This window comes from Chiloscyllium plagiosum, unplaced genomic scaffold (genome assembly GCF_037043375.1).
Source record: "Chiloscyllium plagiosum isolate Xiang-an unplaced genomic scaffold, Cpla_swu_hap1 HiC_scaffold_17, whole genome shotgun sequence".
Classification (NCBI taxonomy): Eukaryota; Metazoa; Chordata; class Chondrichthyes; order Orectolobiformes; family Hemiscylliidae; genus Chiloscyllium; species Chiloscyllium plagiosum.
The window spans coordinates 57005225-57020076 of NW_028270155.1; the positions used below are offsets into that span (position 1 = coordinate 57005225).

The 14852-nt window shown below is 36.7% G+C and overlaps 1 protein-coding gene across 1 annotated transcript in view; it reads left to right on the forward strand.

Moving 5' to 3' along the window:
• atp6v0d1 (ATPase H+ transporting V0 subunit d1) overlaps window positions 1–13595 on the forward strand; it is a 41645-nt gene extending 28050 nt beyond the window's left edge. Inside the window, exons 2-8 of the mRNA XM_043707102.2 lie at window positions 2615–2786; window positions 4311–4489; window positions 7032–7111; window positions 8496–8573; window positions 10455–10631; window positions 11076–11153; window positions 12314–13595. Coding sequence (XP_043563037.1) covers window positions 2615–2786; window positions 4311–4489; window positions 7032–7111; window positions 8496–8573; window positions 10455–10631; window positions 11076–11153; window positions 12314–12475 — 926 coding nt within the window. The 3' untranslated portion in view covers window positions 12476–13595. The remainder of the gene's footprint in view (window positions 1–2614; window positions 2787–4310; window positions 4490–7031; window positions 7112–8495; window positions 8574–10454; window positions 10632–11075; window positions 11154–12313) is intronic.
• Window positions 13596–14852: the final 1257 nt, after the last annotated feature.

A 14852-nucleotide genomic window follows, 5' to 3' on the forward strand; every position in this document is an offset into this window, starting at 1 on the left:
GATTGGTGGCGTAGCAGAAAGCATAGGGGACTATCAAAGAATACAGCAGAATATAGACCGGAGAGTTGGATGGAGAAGTGGCAGATGGAGTTCAATTTGGGCAAATGTAAGGTGTTGCATTTTGGGAGGTCTAATTCCAGAGCAAACTATACTGTAAACAGAAGAACCTTGGGAAAAGTTGAGCAGAGAGATCTGAGAGTTCGGGTTCATTGTACCCTGAAGGTGGCTGCACAGGTGAATCACGTGGTCAAGAAGGCAATATGGTATGCTTGCCTTCGTCAGACGGGATATTGAGTATAAGAGCTGGCAGATAGTGTTAAAATTGTACAAGACTTTGGTTCGGCCGCATTTAAAATACGGTGTATAGTTCTGATTGCCACATTACCAAAAGGATGGGGACATTTTGGAGAGGGTGCAGAGAAGGTTTACGATGATGTTGCCTAGTATGGAAGGTGCTAGCTATGAAGAGAGGGTGATTAAGTTAGGATTGTTTTCATTAGAAAAAAGGAGATTGGGGGACCTGATTGAGGTCTACAAATCATGAAGGGTGAATAGAGATAAGCTTTTTCCCAGGGTGAGGGATTCAATAATAAGAGGTTACGTGTTCAAGGTGAGGGGAGAAAAGTTTAAGGGGGGGTATACGTGGAAAGTACTTTGCACAGAGGGTGGGAGGTTCCTGGAATGCATTGCCAGCAGAGATGGTAGAGGCAGGCATGGTAGATTCATTTAAGGTGTGTCTGGACAGATGCATGAGTAGGTGGGAGCAGAGGGATACAGATCCTTAGGAATTGGGTGATAGCTTTAGATGGTACAGGCTCGAAGGGCTGAATGGCCTACTCCTGCACCTATTGTCTATTATCTATTTGGATCAGCACAAGCTTGGAGGGCTGAAGGGCTTGTTCCTGGGCTCTAAATTTTCTTTGTTCTTATTCTTGTCATTTGCAGTAAGATTTCCTTATTCTTAAATACAAATCTCTGGAAATAAGGGCCAGCATTCCATTAGCCTTCCTGAATACCTGCTGCACCAGTGTGCTAACTTGCCTGTTAGGAAGCACCTGTACACACACACAGTGGTAATGCTTGGAACTCTATTCCACAAATGGCAATGGATGCTGGATGGATCACTTTTTTTTTCTATCTGAGATAAATACATCTTTGCTAGGCAAAGGTATAAAGGATAAGAAAAGCCCAAATGGAGTTAGGCCACAGATCAGCCATGATGCCATTGATTGGCAGAGCAGGCTTCAAGATCTGAATAGCCTATTCCTGTTCCTATGTTGACTTCCTCAGCTACCTGCATTCCCAGAGTTTTAGACGATTTTGTACCATGGGTGCGTACTGTATCTTGCAATCTTAAATTTGTTAAAAATGGATCTGTTTCGTTTGGATTTTGCATGGATGTATATCAGATGACAATTTCCTAGGTTTGACCAGTGTTCTGTTGAGCTTGTAGAACTGCCCAATGAATCAAATGTGTAGTCTAGGTTAGTGGTATATATGCTGCAATTTGCTTGCATTGTATCACATTCAAATGATTTGGTTTAACACTTATTTTGGCCCATTTCTCTTCACCCTACTACTGTACGATTTAGTGGACCTTTGGAGAGAGGATTGCAAGGTTGGGGAAGATATACTTAACCTGTGTTAAAGCTTGGTTAGATGTAGCACAGGTATATAGCACACAAAAGAGAGTAGATATGATCAATGAGAAAAATGTGTAGCATAATTGCTGATGTGAATTGGTTGAGCTGAACACACTTACTTTGTATGTCACATATAATCCTCTGCATTTATAATCCTTGGGTCTGAATTCTTCCCAGGGTACTGGAAAGAAAATCTGAATTTGTCTCTCTACAATAGATTGCTATATACCATCTGCAAGCTGCATTGGAGCAATTTATTGAGGCTGTGTTGACAGCAGCTTTCAAACTCGCAACCTCTGCTTAGAAGGAAGGGTCGTTTTAAGATAGAAAAGTTATACCTTAAGTTCATGAAACATATTGTCATTTTTCAATTGTTACGTTGAACTTCCTACCTAAACAGCTCTGGGAGTAGTTTTGCTACGTGGGACTGTCGTGGTTCAGGAAGATGACTCTTCATCTTTGAGGGTAACATGGGTTAGGAGCAGATGCTGGACCTTCTGATGGTACCTGTGAATGATTACCCAACTCTATTTTTAATATAGTCTTGGCTTGAAACCTACAACATATGATTCAGCAGAGGACGGCAACCTTAATTTATAACCTTGGAAAGAAGTTGGTTTCTCTACATGCTATGATCTAAAGTTGATTTTAAGAAATCTATTGGCAAGATCTGTAGATATTTGCTGAAGCTGGATATCAGAAATGGGATAATGTTCATTTTCCCCATGTTAATGTGTCTCAGTTCAATTGCCACAAATGGCAAAACTATCATATTTGAGGTGATTTGTGCCATCAAACTGCATATAGCAATATGGTAGACTACAGGAAGGAAGTACATGAAAGTCTACTCAACTTGTTGGCCTGCAATTTATTTTCCACTCCTTGTTTAGTGGTGATCTCTATTTTGCTGGGATGAAGAAGCATTGTCTTGTGGAATATTTAACAGTTAATTTTCTTGTCACATCTTACAGATCTAAAGCTTCACCTCCAGAGCACAGACTATGGCAATTTCCTGGCAAATGAGGCCTCCCCACTCACTGTGTCAGTGATTGATGACAAGTTGAAGGAGAAGATGGTGGTTGAATTTAGGCATATGAGGAACCATGCATATGAACCCCTGGGCAGCTTTCTTGATTTCATCACGTGAGTAAAACGTCTTGTGAATGAGTCAAAATAATGCAGGACAGCAATCTTCCTTGGTTTAAGGATAATGTTTGTATCCTATTTTCTCTAGTTGTCTGAGCTGTCGATCCTTCCTCAACCAACAACCAAAAATTGATTAACTGCATAATCAACTCATTGCTATTTGGGTTTGAGTACAGTTCATTTGTGTTTACCTGAATACAGGTGGTGATTATTTAAAGACTGGTTAATTGGACACATTCCTGTTTGAATATTATCAGGTGCTATGTCAATGCAAAAGCTTTAATAGTGATTTAGGTCCCAGTCTTTATAGTGATAAAGTCCTAAAATACTAATGAGCATGAAGTACTCCCAGAATTGCACCATCCAAATCAAAAGCAAAATTTGATGCCTGACCATCCATATTCCACTGCTTTCTATATTCTAATTCAAACAAGTATTGAAAATTTGGAATGTCAGTCGCCAAATATTATTCTTTGCACCAAGAGCAAGAATACACTTTGAAAGTGGACAGCAAGAAGCTTTAGAGAAGATAGTTGGCAAAAATTGTTTCATGACTATTGAATACAACTATTATATTGATTATGATTTACAAATTGGTTGGCAGCTTGTTGCATTTAAAATATTGTACTCCTTTCAGGATATACATTTTTGTTTTAAAAGCATTTTGGAACACCATCCCAACCATGATTAGCTGAAATAGGGCAGTTGCTTTTCAAAATACCTGCTATCTTAACCAACACACGAACCTAAATGCTGCCCAGTATAAATGTTGTGGAACGGCTCTTGTGCAATAATAGTGTTCTTATTGCTGAGTCAGGAGGCCTGAGTTCAATTCCCACCTGATCTAAAGGTGTATAATAACACATTTGGACAGGTTGATTTAAAAAGAAATGTTATGAGAAGAAGGTTTCTTCACTGGATGATTTTAAGACATTTGCAAGATTACAAGTTGCCTGAAGTATTGACATTTTTTAAGTATCAGATTGACTTTGCTATTTGCCTCAATCAGGCTTTCTTGTTTAAGCTTCCAGGTAAGCTTTAAGATCTCTTTGCTGGCTTTCAGCTTCGTGTTTGATGCTTTGAATGTACTGCACATCTCATACTGACTCCCACCCACTTTTCTTTTTAAACCTTTGAAACTTGCCACTTTGACCCATTAATTTTCCTTCCTACTTGTTCATTTTCTATTCCCTTTATGTCAATAATAGTGGAATCAATCTTTAACCATAATTTTCTTACATTCACAATTTCCTTCAAAAATGTTTTATTCCACATTTTCAAAAACTTAATCTATCTCATCTTGACTTGCTACTTTCTTTAGCTCCCTTGTGTTTGAGGTCCTGCTATTGTCAAATCCTCCTCCATTTCTTGAAGTGCTTTAGGATATTTGCTACACTAAAGGCAAATGATCTTAATCATTGCATTCTAATTTTACAACAGTCTGGCATTCTTTTTAAAAAAAACTAAGGTTTCAGACTGAGCTCTTTTATAAGCTATTAATGTATAATTTTATTGATACAGGTACAGCTACATGATAGACAATGTCATTCTCCTGATTACTGGAACATTACACCAGCGCTCCATTTCTGAGTTAGTTCCAAAGTGCCATCCCTTAGGTAGCTTTGAGCAGATGGAAGCAGTCAATATTGCCCAGACACCAGCAGAACTTTACAATGCCATCTTGGTTGATACACCTTTAGGTAAGGTATGATTCTAAAGCTTTTTTTTAAAATAGAAAACTCTTAATGAGAAAAGTTGTTTAATTACTCTATGATTGACCCAAGAACATGAGTGAAAGCATTTTTCTGAAGCGAGCTAATGGTTTTATAGCAGAGTAGGGTGATTACTTTAAAGAAATTGCTATGTTTGTGAAAGCCAGCCAAGCTGCAGTCACTTAAAGGGACAAATGTTGAGCATGCTTAAGATTGCGCAATGCTGTTTTATTGAGTTCATTAAATGGAAAGTTAAGTTCATTTTCTTTATGCTGGGTTGCTTAGTTATTTAGTGAGTACTGCAAAAATTTACAGTGCTGATTGAGTTGAGTTATGTTCCTCATTGCACCTAGTCCTTCAATTAGGACATGTTATAGCTGTGTATAAATTGGAAGAGTGATCTGCCTACATCTCCACGGTGTTAATGACACTGACCAGAAAGAACAATTAGTCTGCTAAAAAGTAAATATAAAGGCAGGTTTAACGGTAAAGAGTGCATATTGGAGTTGCAAAGGACTGGGTTTGAATTGAAAACATTCACTTTTGGAACATGTCAGTACATTGCCTCCATAAAATTTAAAGATCTAGAGCACTGCATGAACAAATTGCAATCTTATTAAAGCTAGTTTGCATGTAATACTTTGACCTCAGAAATAAAAATGGGGTTATCATTTAAGTGTTCAAAGATTAAATGTTCTTTTAAAATCAATAACACTACTGTAGAAAATCGAAATATCCTGCTGCTGTGTTTGGCACTAAAACATTAGCAACAGCCTTAAGCTGGCAGTGCCAAATGGATGATTACATCTCTGCCTCCTCCTGAGGTCCCCAGCATCACAGATGCCAGTCTTCAGCGAACTTGACTCATTCCAAGTGATATCAAGAGGCACTAGAAACTGCAAAATCTATGGGCATTGGCAACCTTCCAACAATAGTATGGAAGACTTGTATTCCAGAACTTGCACCCTTAGCCAAGCAGTTCAGCCACAACACTGGCATTTACCCCTGACAATGCGGAAAACTTCTCCGGTATGTCCTATACACAAAAGGCAGGACAAATCCAATCCGAACAGTTGATGAAAGTTGACAAAAGTAGAGTGATCAAGTGGCAAGCTCCAAACCATTTACCACCCTAACTTGGAAGTACATCACCTTTTCTTCAATGTCATTGGGTTCAAAATCTGGAGCTCCCTCCCCACTGGCGGTGGTATTTTACTTACACCAAATGTAAGAAGCCACCTTCTCAAGGGCAACTAGGAATGGGCTAAAATGCTTCGTCAGTGATGCCCATGTCCCATGAGTGAATTAAAAATTAGTGAGAAAATGGCATTTAAGAATTGTACTTATACACAGTATAATATACAATAGAATACATTAGTATACTATGCCCTGAGAACTTGTTATCCTTGATCTTCCAGCTTCTTACAGGGTATTAAGTACAAAACATCTAGAAACCAGTCTCAAAGATTTTGGATCTTCCAATCTACAGTGTTTAAAAATCACACAACACCAGGTTATAGTCCAACAGGTTTAATTGGAAGCACTAGCCTTCGGAGCGCCGCTACTTCAGGTAGTTGTGGAGGACACAATTGTAAAAGGGAGAATTTATAGCAAAAGTTTACAGTGTAATGTAACTGAAATTATACATTGAAAAATACCTTGATTGTTTGTTGAGTCTTCCATCTGTTAGAATACCATGATAGTTTCACTTCTTTTATCATGGTATTCTAACAGATGAAAGACTCAACAAACAATCAGGGTATTTTTCGATGTATAATTTCAGTTACATCACACTGTAAACTTTTGCTATAAATTCTGCGTCTTACATTTGTTTCCTTCACAGCCACCTGACAAAGGAGCGGTGCTCCGAAAGCTAGTGCTTCCAATTAAACCTGTTGGACTAAACCTGGTGTTGTGATTTTTAACTTTGTACACCCCAGTCCAACACCGGCATCTCCAAATCATGACCAATCTACAGTAGTGAGGCAGAAACAATACTTTGTATAACATGAAAGGCCGCAGACATTACTGTTAGATTTTAATGAGTATTGATATTAAAAGTGCACATAAGTTTACCAAGTGAGAGAGGCTATTTGTGTGAACACTTAGTTGACAGAACAGGTCATGTCATATCCTTTACAGTTTGGGCTACTTGGAAAATAAGCCTGTTTTGCAAATCTTTGGGCCCCTCAGGCAATCGGAAATATATCTGAACTTAATTTAAAGGTTATAAGATCTGTGATTCTTTCGGCGAGTATCTTATTGGGAGACGCTTGCAATTGACTATATCTAGGTGATGCAACAGTTAGTGTTCCATGACACAGACTGTACAGAGTCTGTTTTAAAATACAGTTTCCTGCTGCAGAACTCTGGGAACCTGGATACACAGTAAAATTAGTTCTGTGCTTTCTGAAATATATAATACTCAACTAAATCATTCCGTCCAGATTTTATTAAATGCTTAGTGTGAGATTTTCATATTTACTTTGCATTTTATTTATAGATTTCAATGAGATTTTTTTCTTTACAGCTGCATTTTTCCAGGACTGTATATCTGAGCAGGACCTTGATGAAATGAACATTGAAATTATTCGTAATACACTGTACAAGGTAATGGCAAAGTAACTTGAACTTTAAATGAGCTTATGTTCTCAACAACGTAAAAGATGTCAGTACTAAGAAATAAACAGATTCTCATCTTGGGCAGCCAGTATTAGCATCCAGAATGCATAAGTGGGTGCAACAGATTTGCCGTAAATACCCTCTATTGTACAATTTCCATAAATGTGAAGCACAACTAACAAAGAGGAAACCTCAACCTTTTAAAATGTACTTGAATGAGCACTAACTGATAAAATTATGCATCTGACTAATCATGCAAAATATCCATAAATTTCATAGAGACAACATATGCCAGTATTCCTAGACTCAAAATGTTGAAAACTGCATTCATCTGCTTTTCACTCCTGGAGTGGAAACAGTATACATTCCAAACATCACCCAAAAAAAAGTCTTGTCTAATATTCAAGGCTATGCACTTAAGTGCTGTAAAGTGTGATTAATGTAGATTTGGCGTAGTTTTGTTTTGGTGCAGACTCCATGGGCTAAAGGGCTTCTCCTGTACTGTCTGATGTTATGAGGGTGCAATGGATTTTGTAAATCCTGTAAACACCAAAATGTGCGTGTTCTGAGACAACTATTTTGTTAGTAATAGATTTTTGGCAGTTTGGCAAAGTATGCGTGGAAACTGATATATGAAGGCTGGTAAAGTTAATTTCAATGCAAGACTTTTTTTTGGGTGATGTTTGGAATGTATACTGTTTCCACTCCAGGAGTGAAAAGCAGATGAATGCAGTTTTCAACATTTTGAGTCTAGGAATACTGGCATATGTTGTCTCTATGAAATTTATGGATATTTTGCATGATTTTATCAGTTAGTGCTAAGTGTTAATGTGGCATCTATTGTAATACAATAAAGTAAAATTCAACTCTGCCAAAACTCAAACATATTGTTTATGCACCCATATGTAATGTGATAAAAGGCTCTCTGAGCATAAAACAGTGCAGGTTGTTCTGCAATAACACGTGTTTCATCAAGGCGAATTCATTTTAATGCACTTGACAAATAGGGAATGCTTTTTCTAAAATGTGAACTTTTAAATGTGTTGGCTAAAGTGTGATCATATCGCCAACACTTATTTGTCACGCACAATTCTTGTATAGTGCGGGGTTGCACAGGAACGTGACTATAACCTTAATGAAGAAATTACTGTGCTTCTATGGAAATCATCGTTTTTGAGAGAGATTCTAGTGAAGTTTCGTGCATGTTCGAGCAACATTTTTGCTGAATGTCATCAAATCCATTATCATTCAACCACAATAGGTTTGAGATATGAAAGTGGGCATTACTAGACTTTTACGACTTAATTTTTGGAAGCTTGTTTCTATGTAACTGACTTGTGTTTTCCTCATTCCTCTACTGTCAAACCCTAAGGCCTATCTTGAATCATTTTACAAGTTTTGCAAGACATTGGGAGGTACAACTGCTGATGCAATGTGTCCTATTTTGGAGGTGAGTTTTTAAGCAGCAATACACAATGTTCTGAAACATTTTATTAATGTTAGTTTAAACTTGATGTATTATGTTTAAAGATTAAGCACAGCACCTCCGTGGTTAACGGAGGCCTCACAACACCAGGGCATCTGGTTCAATTCCACCCTCAGGCAACTCTGTGTGGGATTTGCACATTCTCCATGTCTGAGTGGGTTACCCCTCCTCCCCTCAGTACAAAAATGTGCAGGTTAGGTGGATTGGTCATGCTAAATTGCCCATAATGTCCAGGGAAGTGCAAGCTAAGTGGATTAGCCATGGTTAATGCGGGGTTACAAGGAAAGGGTGGCAGGTGGGTCTGGGTGGGATGCTGTTTTTTTTAGGATTAGTGTGGACTCGATGGGCCGAATGACCTGTTTCCACATTAAGGATTCTAAGTCTAACTAAAAGACTGCCATGATTAAGTTTTTTGTATCACTATTTTGTGACAGTCAATTCATTCCTTGTATGTTTTCTAAAACTCTGATTAAATTTAGATTTAGTTTCTTGTTTGTGGTTGAATTTTGAGATTTTAAAACTTTGGCTTTTTCTTCAGAATAAAGATTAAAGCTTAGAATTTGCAGCAGTGGTTATAAATTGGTGTGGAACTGGCAGAAATACCTCAATGTAACAGCTTTAGCTAGATTGCAAAACAAACTGCTTACATTAGTTGTGATTTTATTAGCTTTGAACTGAATTTGATATGTACGTAGACAAGCCATTATAGCTGGCCATAAATGAGTTAAAAAATAAACTCTACAGAATTAAGTCTAACCACTAATTCTCTCTCCTAAAACTTGACCAAGTTGCTATTTCAAATTCTAGTTAATTTCTTCTCTCAGAATTGGAACATATATTTGTTTGTGTTTAGTAAGTAAAATGAGTATTTAATCCAACCCAATTTCAATATTTGAAATAAATTTAGCCTGTTTAATCATTGCATATTATTATCTTTAAATTTATTTGAATGTAATAGCATTGCACAAATGTAAGCTGGAACTCTGGAGATTGTCAGATAATGCCAAACTCAGTCAAATTTGTTGAAGTTTGAGTGGGAAGACATCAGATTTCAAGTAACAACGAAATAACATCAATCAGCTTGGGGTACTAATTCACTAAAGATCAGGAAGTACAATGTCTGGGAGTGCAGATAAAATTGAGATAAAATAACCACCCTTTCCTGCCACATTTTCCCCAGAACAATTCTTCACCACTCTAAATGGTCTTGATTTCTCTTGACTTGTGCAGTTTAAAAAGAAACTGTCTTTGGATCGGAATATCCCTTGCTTCATAAAATACTTGATGATGATGTCACTGGACTAGTAATTGAGAAACTAGGCTCATGTTCTTAAATTATGCATTTGAATCCCACAATGGTGGATGAAGTTTGAATTCAATAAAATTTTGAAATATTGAAGTCTAACGATGGCCATGTAACCACAGTTGTTTGTCATTTTAGAAGAAAAATCCATCTGTTCAAGAAGGAAATCTACCATGTTTAGCATAGCTGACATGTACTGCAGACTCTCAGCAATGTCATTGATACTTAATTAGTCTCTAGGCAAATGTAGGATGAGCAATACAGGTAAATGGTGGCCCAACTGCAATGCTCACATCCTGTGAATAAATAAACTGTATTTTTTTAATGAATATGATGTTTAAAACATTTCCTATTTTGTTCTAAAAGGCTGTAAAATCACAAGCTTAGCTTTGCAGTTAGGAAATTAATTTCCATGGTTATGCAACACTAATTGAAGTGTATTAATGTGTTCATATGGACAAACATATGCTGTGCAGATTTGTGTTGAGAAGAAACTAACCTATCGTGAAATTAAAACAAGATATTTTTTCTGTATTATGTAGTTTGAAGCAGACAGGCGAGCTTTCATCATCACCATAAACTCTTTTGGGACAGAGCTGTCTAAAGAAGACCGAGCAAAGCTCTTCCCCCATTGTGGAAAATTATATCCAGAAGGTCTTGCTCAGTTAGCAAGAGCAGATGATTATGAACAGGTGAAGACTGTGGCAGACTATTATCCAGTAAGTAGTGCTGGTTTTTGTATTTAAAAATTCTGGAATAAGTTGTGCATGCTAAAATACAGACACATTTGATCTTTAAATAGCTTGCTTTTTTCTGTTACATCCTGCAATAATATTTCATACTTGATGTTCTTTTATTCATACTTCGACTTTCTTTTAAGGGAGCACTATTTGTTTTTGTTTCAAACCAAGTAATTTAATATTTAAAAGTAACTAATTTCTTTTAACTTACAATGAACTCTTTTACCTCTGATTTCTAGACTGGTTTAGATGTAGAATAAAATACGTGTTCAAGGAATTATTGCATTTTCTTTATTTGATGCACTGTAGATGCACATGTTATAAATATAAGCTCCCACTGCAGTAATAGTTTTACTTTGCATTTCACAAGACAATTGAGTTGAGTGCCAGATTCCTTCTGTACTTATTGTTTTTACCCCACAGGAATACAAATTACTGTTTGAAGGCGCTGGCAGCAATCCTGGAGATAAAACCCTTGAGGATAGATTTTTTGAACATGAGGTATTTTATTTTTGTCACACTGAATTAAATGTTGTGTGAGGTGTTGCACTATATTCCCCAATGGCTAAGAGATGATGTGGCAGAAAAGCACCAATAATCCTGAGTTACCTAATGTATTTTACTGCACAGTCGTATTTTAAAAATTAAAGCATTTTCTGTTCAGTCTCTCTTTGTAATAAATATTGAATGAAGTATTGCTCAGCAATGCTTTGTTAGATGCTGATTACTACCTTTATGAACTAGATGACAACCACTTAAAGCCAGTTCATTCAGATGGCCCACGTTATTCTAGATTCCTTACTGTGGAGGAGCCAGAAAAGAGGTGAGGTGACTTTGTTCTTCCTATTCTAGGCATCCAAATCTCAGCATACATGTCTCCTCTTTAATGGTGAAGACTTGACAAGACATTTGATGAAAACCCTTAGGCTTAGAAAATTGCACTAACGTAAGGCAGCCTGTGTTTATGCACTTGCATGTTCTAAGGTTTTTTGATTACTGGTGTTTTGATGCAACACAAATATTTTGTTAAATCATCAATAATATAGAAGTAACATTAATTGTATGTGGCTGACTCCTGTCGAGTCGCTATTTGAGAATGACAGGTAATTTACATGCCATGGATGGAATTTGGAAAGAACTTTCCATTCTTTATTCATCAGCTATTCAGAATCTGCAATTTGAAAAATGCAGATATTCTCATGATTGTTCAGTAATTCTAACTAGTGTATTAGATGTCTTCCTTACTGGAGTTGGAAGAATGTTTTGTGTTTCAGGTATTGTAGAAATCCTGTGAAATTCCAATGTAAACTTAGTAGATTTATGAAGAATAACACTTAAATGACTGTTTCAGTGGATTTTTACAAATCCAGCCACCACCAATTATGGTTGTCCCTAGGTATATAGTTTCTGTGCAACAGTAATCCCCTAGGCAAACACCACTACAGGGATGGTAGGATGTGTGAACCTGATCTTTTAGTGAACAACTGTGCACGTACACAGAGGTTTTGAAATTAATACAGTGAGTGGCTCAGGAAGCAGTTTAAATTCTAATCCTCAATTCCACTTTGGTTTACATTAACATTTTTATGTTAAAATGTCTTTGGTGTCTACAACAGTTAAGAATTCTATCTTGCTAGCATTAATTTTGGATTGTTTTGCAGGTTAAACTGAACAAGTTGGCATTCCTTAACCAGTTCCACTTTGGGGTGTTTTATGCATACGTGAAGCTTAAAGAACAGGAATGCAGGAACATTGTATGGATTGCAGAGTGTATTGCACAAAGGCACCGAGCCAAGATTGATAATTATATTCCAATTTTCTGAATTCAGTTTTCCCTTCTGCTCCAATACATGAAATACTAATTGCATTTCATCTCTACTGTTTCTAGTTGGAATACTTTCATTTGTAAAGTGTACATTAAATTTCCTGGATATATTCCACTCATTTTTTTTTAAAAAGGCTTTGCTGATACTTATCTGTTTCTCCTTGAAATAAGTCTTAACGCAAACTAAATCCTGATCCTAATTTGTAATCTGTGAAGCATTGGCAAGTTGATGTACTATATTCATGAACATTGCTGTTACCTTTGTTTAATGGTATTTTGAAAAACTAATTTTCCTAAAATTGTGGAAAATTAGCTTTACAACTTTATATTTTTGGCAAGATTGCAAATGTCAATGCTTTAACATCGCTAATGGAGTAATTGCAACGTAAAATCAAGGCGAGAGGAAAGTTGGCATTGTATTTTCTTCAAATGTTTGAATGCCTTCATAATTTTTTTGTGATCAGTGGTAGTTTCTCAAGTGTAATGTTAATTCCAGAAGATGCTGTAAACAGCATTGAGTAGCTAAAAATTATTTATGTTGAAGCATAGTATATGAAGTAATTATTATCTCAGATGTCCCTGGAAGAGTCACTTCTGCATGAGGTAAATGTAGTATTACTCCAGCACTCATCATAAACTTGTTTACGTTCGAGAGAATTAGCTGGCTAGGCACATGTTCACAAACAGTTTTGCTTATGTTGAAGCATCAAGTGCAAATTTTGAAATAAATTCATGACTATGGACCTAGAAGTAAAGTATTTCTGTGTAATTTGGTAATTCATGTGCAGTGCGTAGAAAGTTCTTGAATTTTGTGTAATAATTAGGATGTAATGCTGAATAACTTCTGATTTGAAATTTAAACAAAAATCCTGTGACTTGTTGACTGCTGTATATTGTATTTGTGATCAAGTCCTTTAATAAAATGATGGCTGCTCCCTTGCAGATATCCAATTAAAATTAACTATTTTAAAATGTGAAACCAATTTAGAATCGGATGTTTAATGCAATGTTGGTAAGTCTTTAAAAATGTACAGTTCAAGATGTTTAATTTAGTAACCTTATTTTCCATCATATTTCTGTTTATTCTAAATAAACTACTTTAAGGACATGTCAATAAACCTTTATGTTCTATTTTCTTTTCATTTTAGCAACAATTCAAATGCTTCAGTTATGTGTTTGCAATCTTAGTTTGTCACTGAGTCTGTACCAAATCAAGAGTGTAAAATCGCAGGAGCATGTTTAGTTTTAGGAGCTAAGATTCTACTTTGATTCATCATCTTCTATCAGGTTTATCACCAGTTCTACACATTTTCTTTCAAGTGTGCAACTGCTGTTTTTCTTGATTTTGGCTCTTATCATTTTAGTAGGCTTGTTATATAACTGAAAAGGATAGTGATAACATTTACTTTCATGATAAGCGTCTCATTCCTTCCGATTCTAATTTTTGGATATTTAATTTTTTAAAAAACCCTCGGAGAAATCCAAAGATTCCCAACTCCTGAATGAAGAGGTTTCTTAGTCTAAAACGGCTACTCAGATTGCGATTCTAGTTTTGGACTTTCTAGCCAAGGAAATGGCCTCTGGCATCCATCCTATCAAATCCTGTGAAAAATCTTACTCAGTTTATAAAAAAGGACTGATTTAAATCAGATTGTATCTTATGCCATCACACTAGTGCCAACTTCTGCTAATGTCCTTAGTGTACCTAAACCTGGTACCAACCCTGCCATATGTGAAAGCATGGTTCCATTGATGCCCAAGGTACTCTTGCTGCTTCATTCAGTGCCTTGCCTTGTCATTTGATGCCTACTTGTCAGTCTGTTCACAACCTCTCCACCTTGCACTCTGGGCCAGTGAACAGTAAGGCAGCATAGTGAGTGGGAGGGAGGCACTGAAGGGTGGGGAGCAGGGTGGACAAGTAATTATAAACTTGGATGTGAACAAATCACAATTCCATGAAGCAAATTCATTTAAAATAGTTGCAAAACATTTTATTGCTCCTACTTTTTGGTGCAGGCACCTCTGCTGGCAACGAGTCACAAGACACAGATGTAGCTGCAATGTCTGTGCAATGGCAATAATCACTGCCTTTTCCAAGTTTCTCTTTGATCTTAAAGGCAAATTCTCATCCTGGGTGCCAATTTATTGAATCTTCATTGTATCTCTCTTTCCTTCTGAAGACTGTCATTTCTTGATATAATCTGTTTTCCTAATTACTTACTCGCAACCTGTCTTTCCCTGAGCAGATTGTATCTCCTTCACGGCTTCCTTTGCCCAATTGGCTTTCTATTGTCTCCAAACCAGGAAGATTGTGCTGTGTTCCTTTAACCAAATAAATAAAAGGCTGAATATCTAAGGCCCATGGGTGACAACTG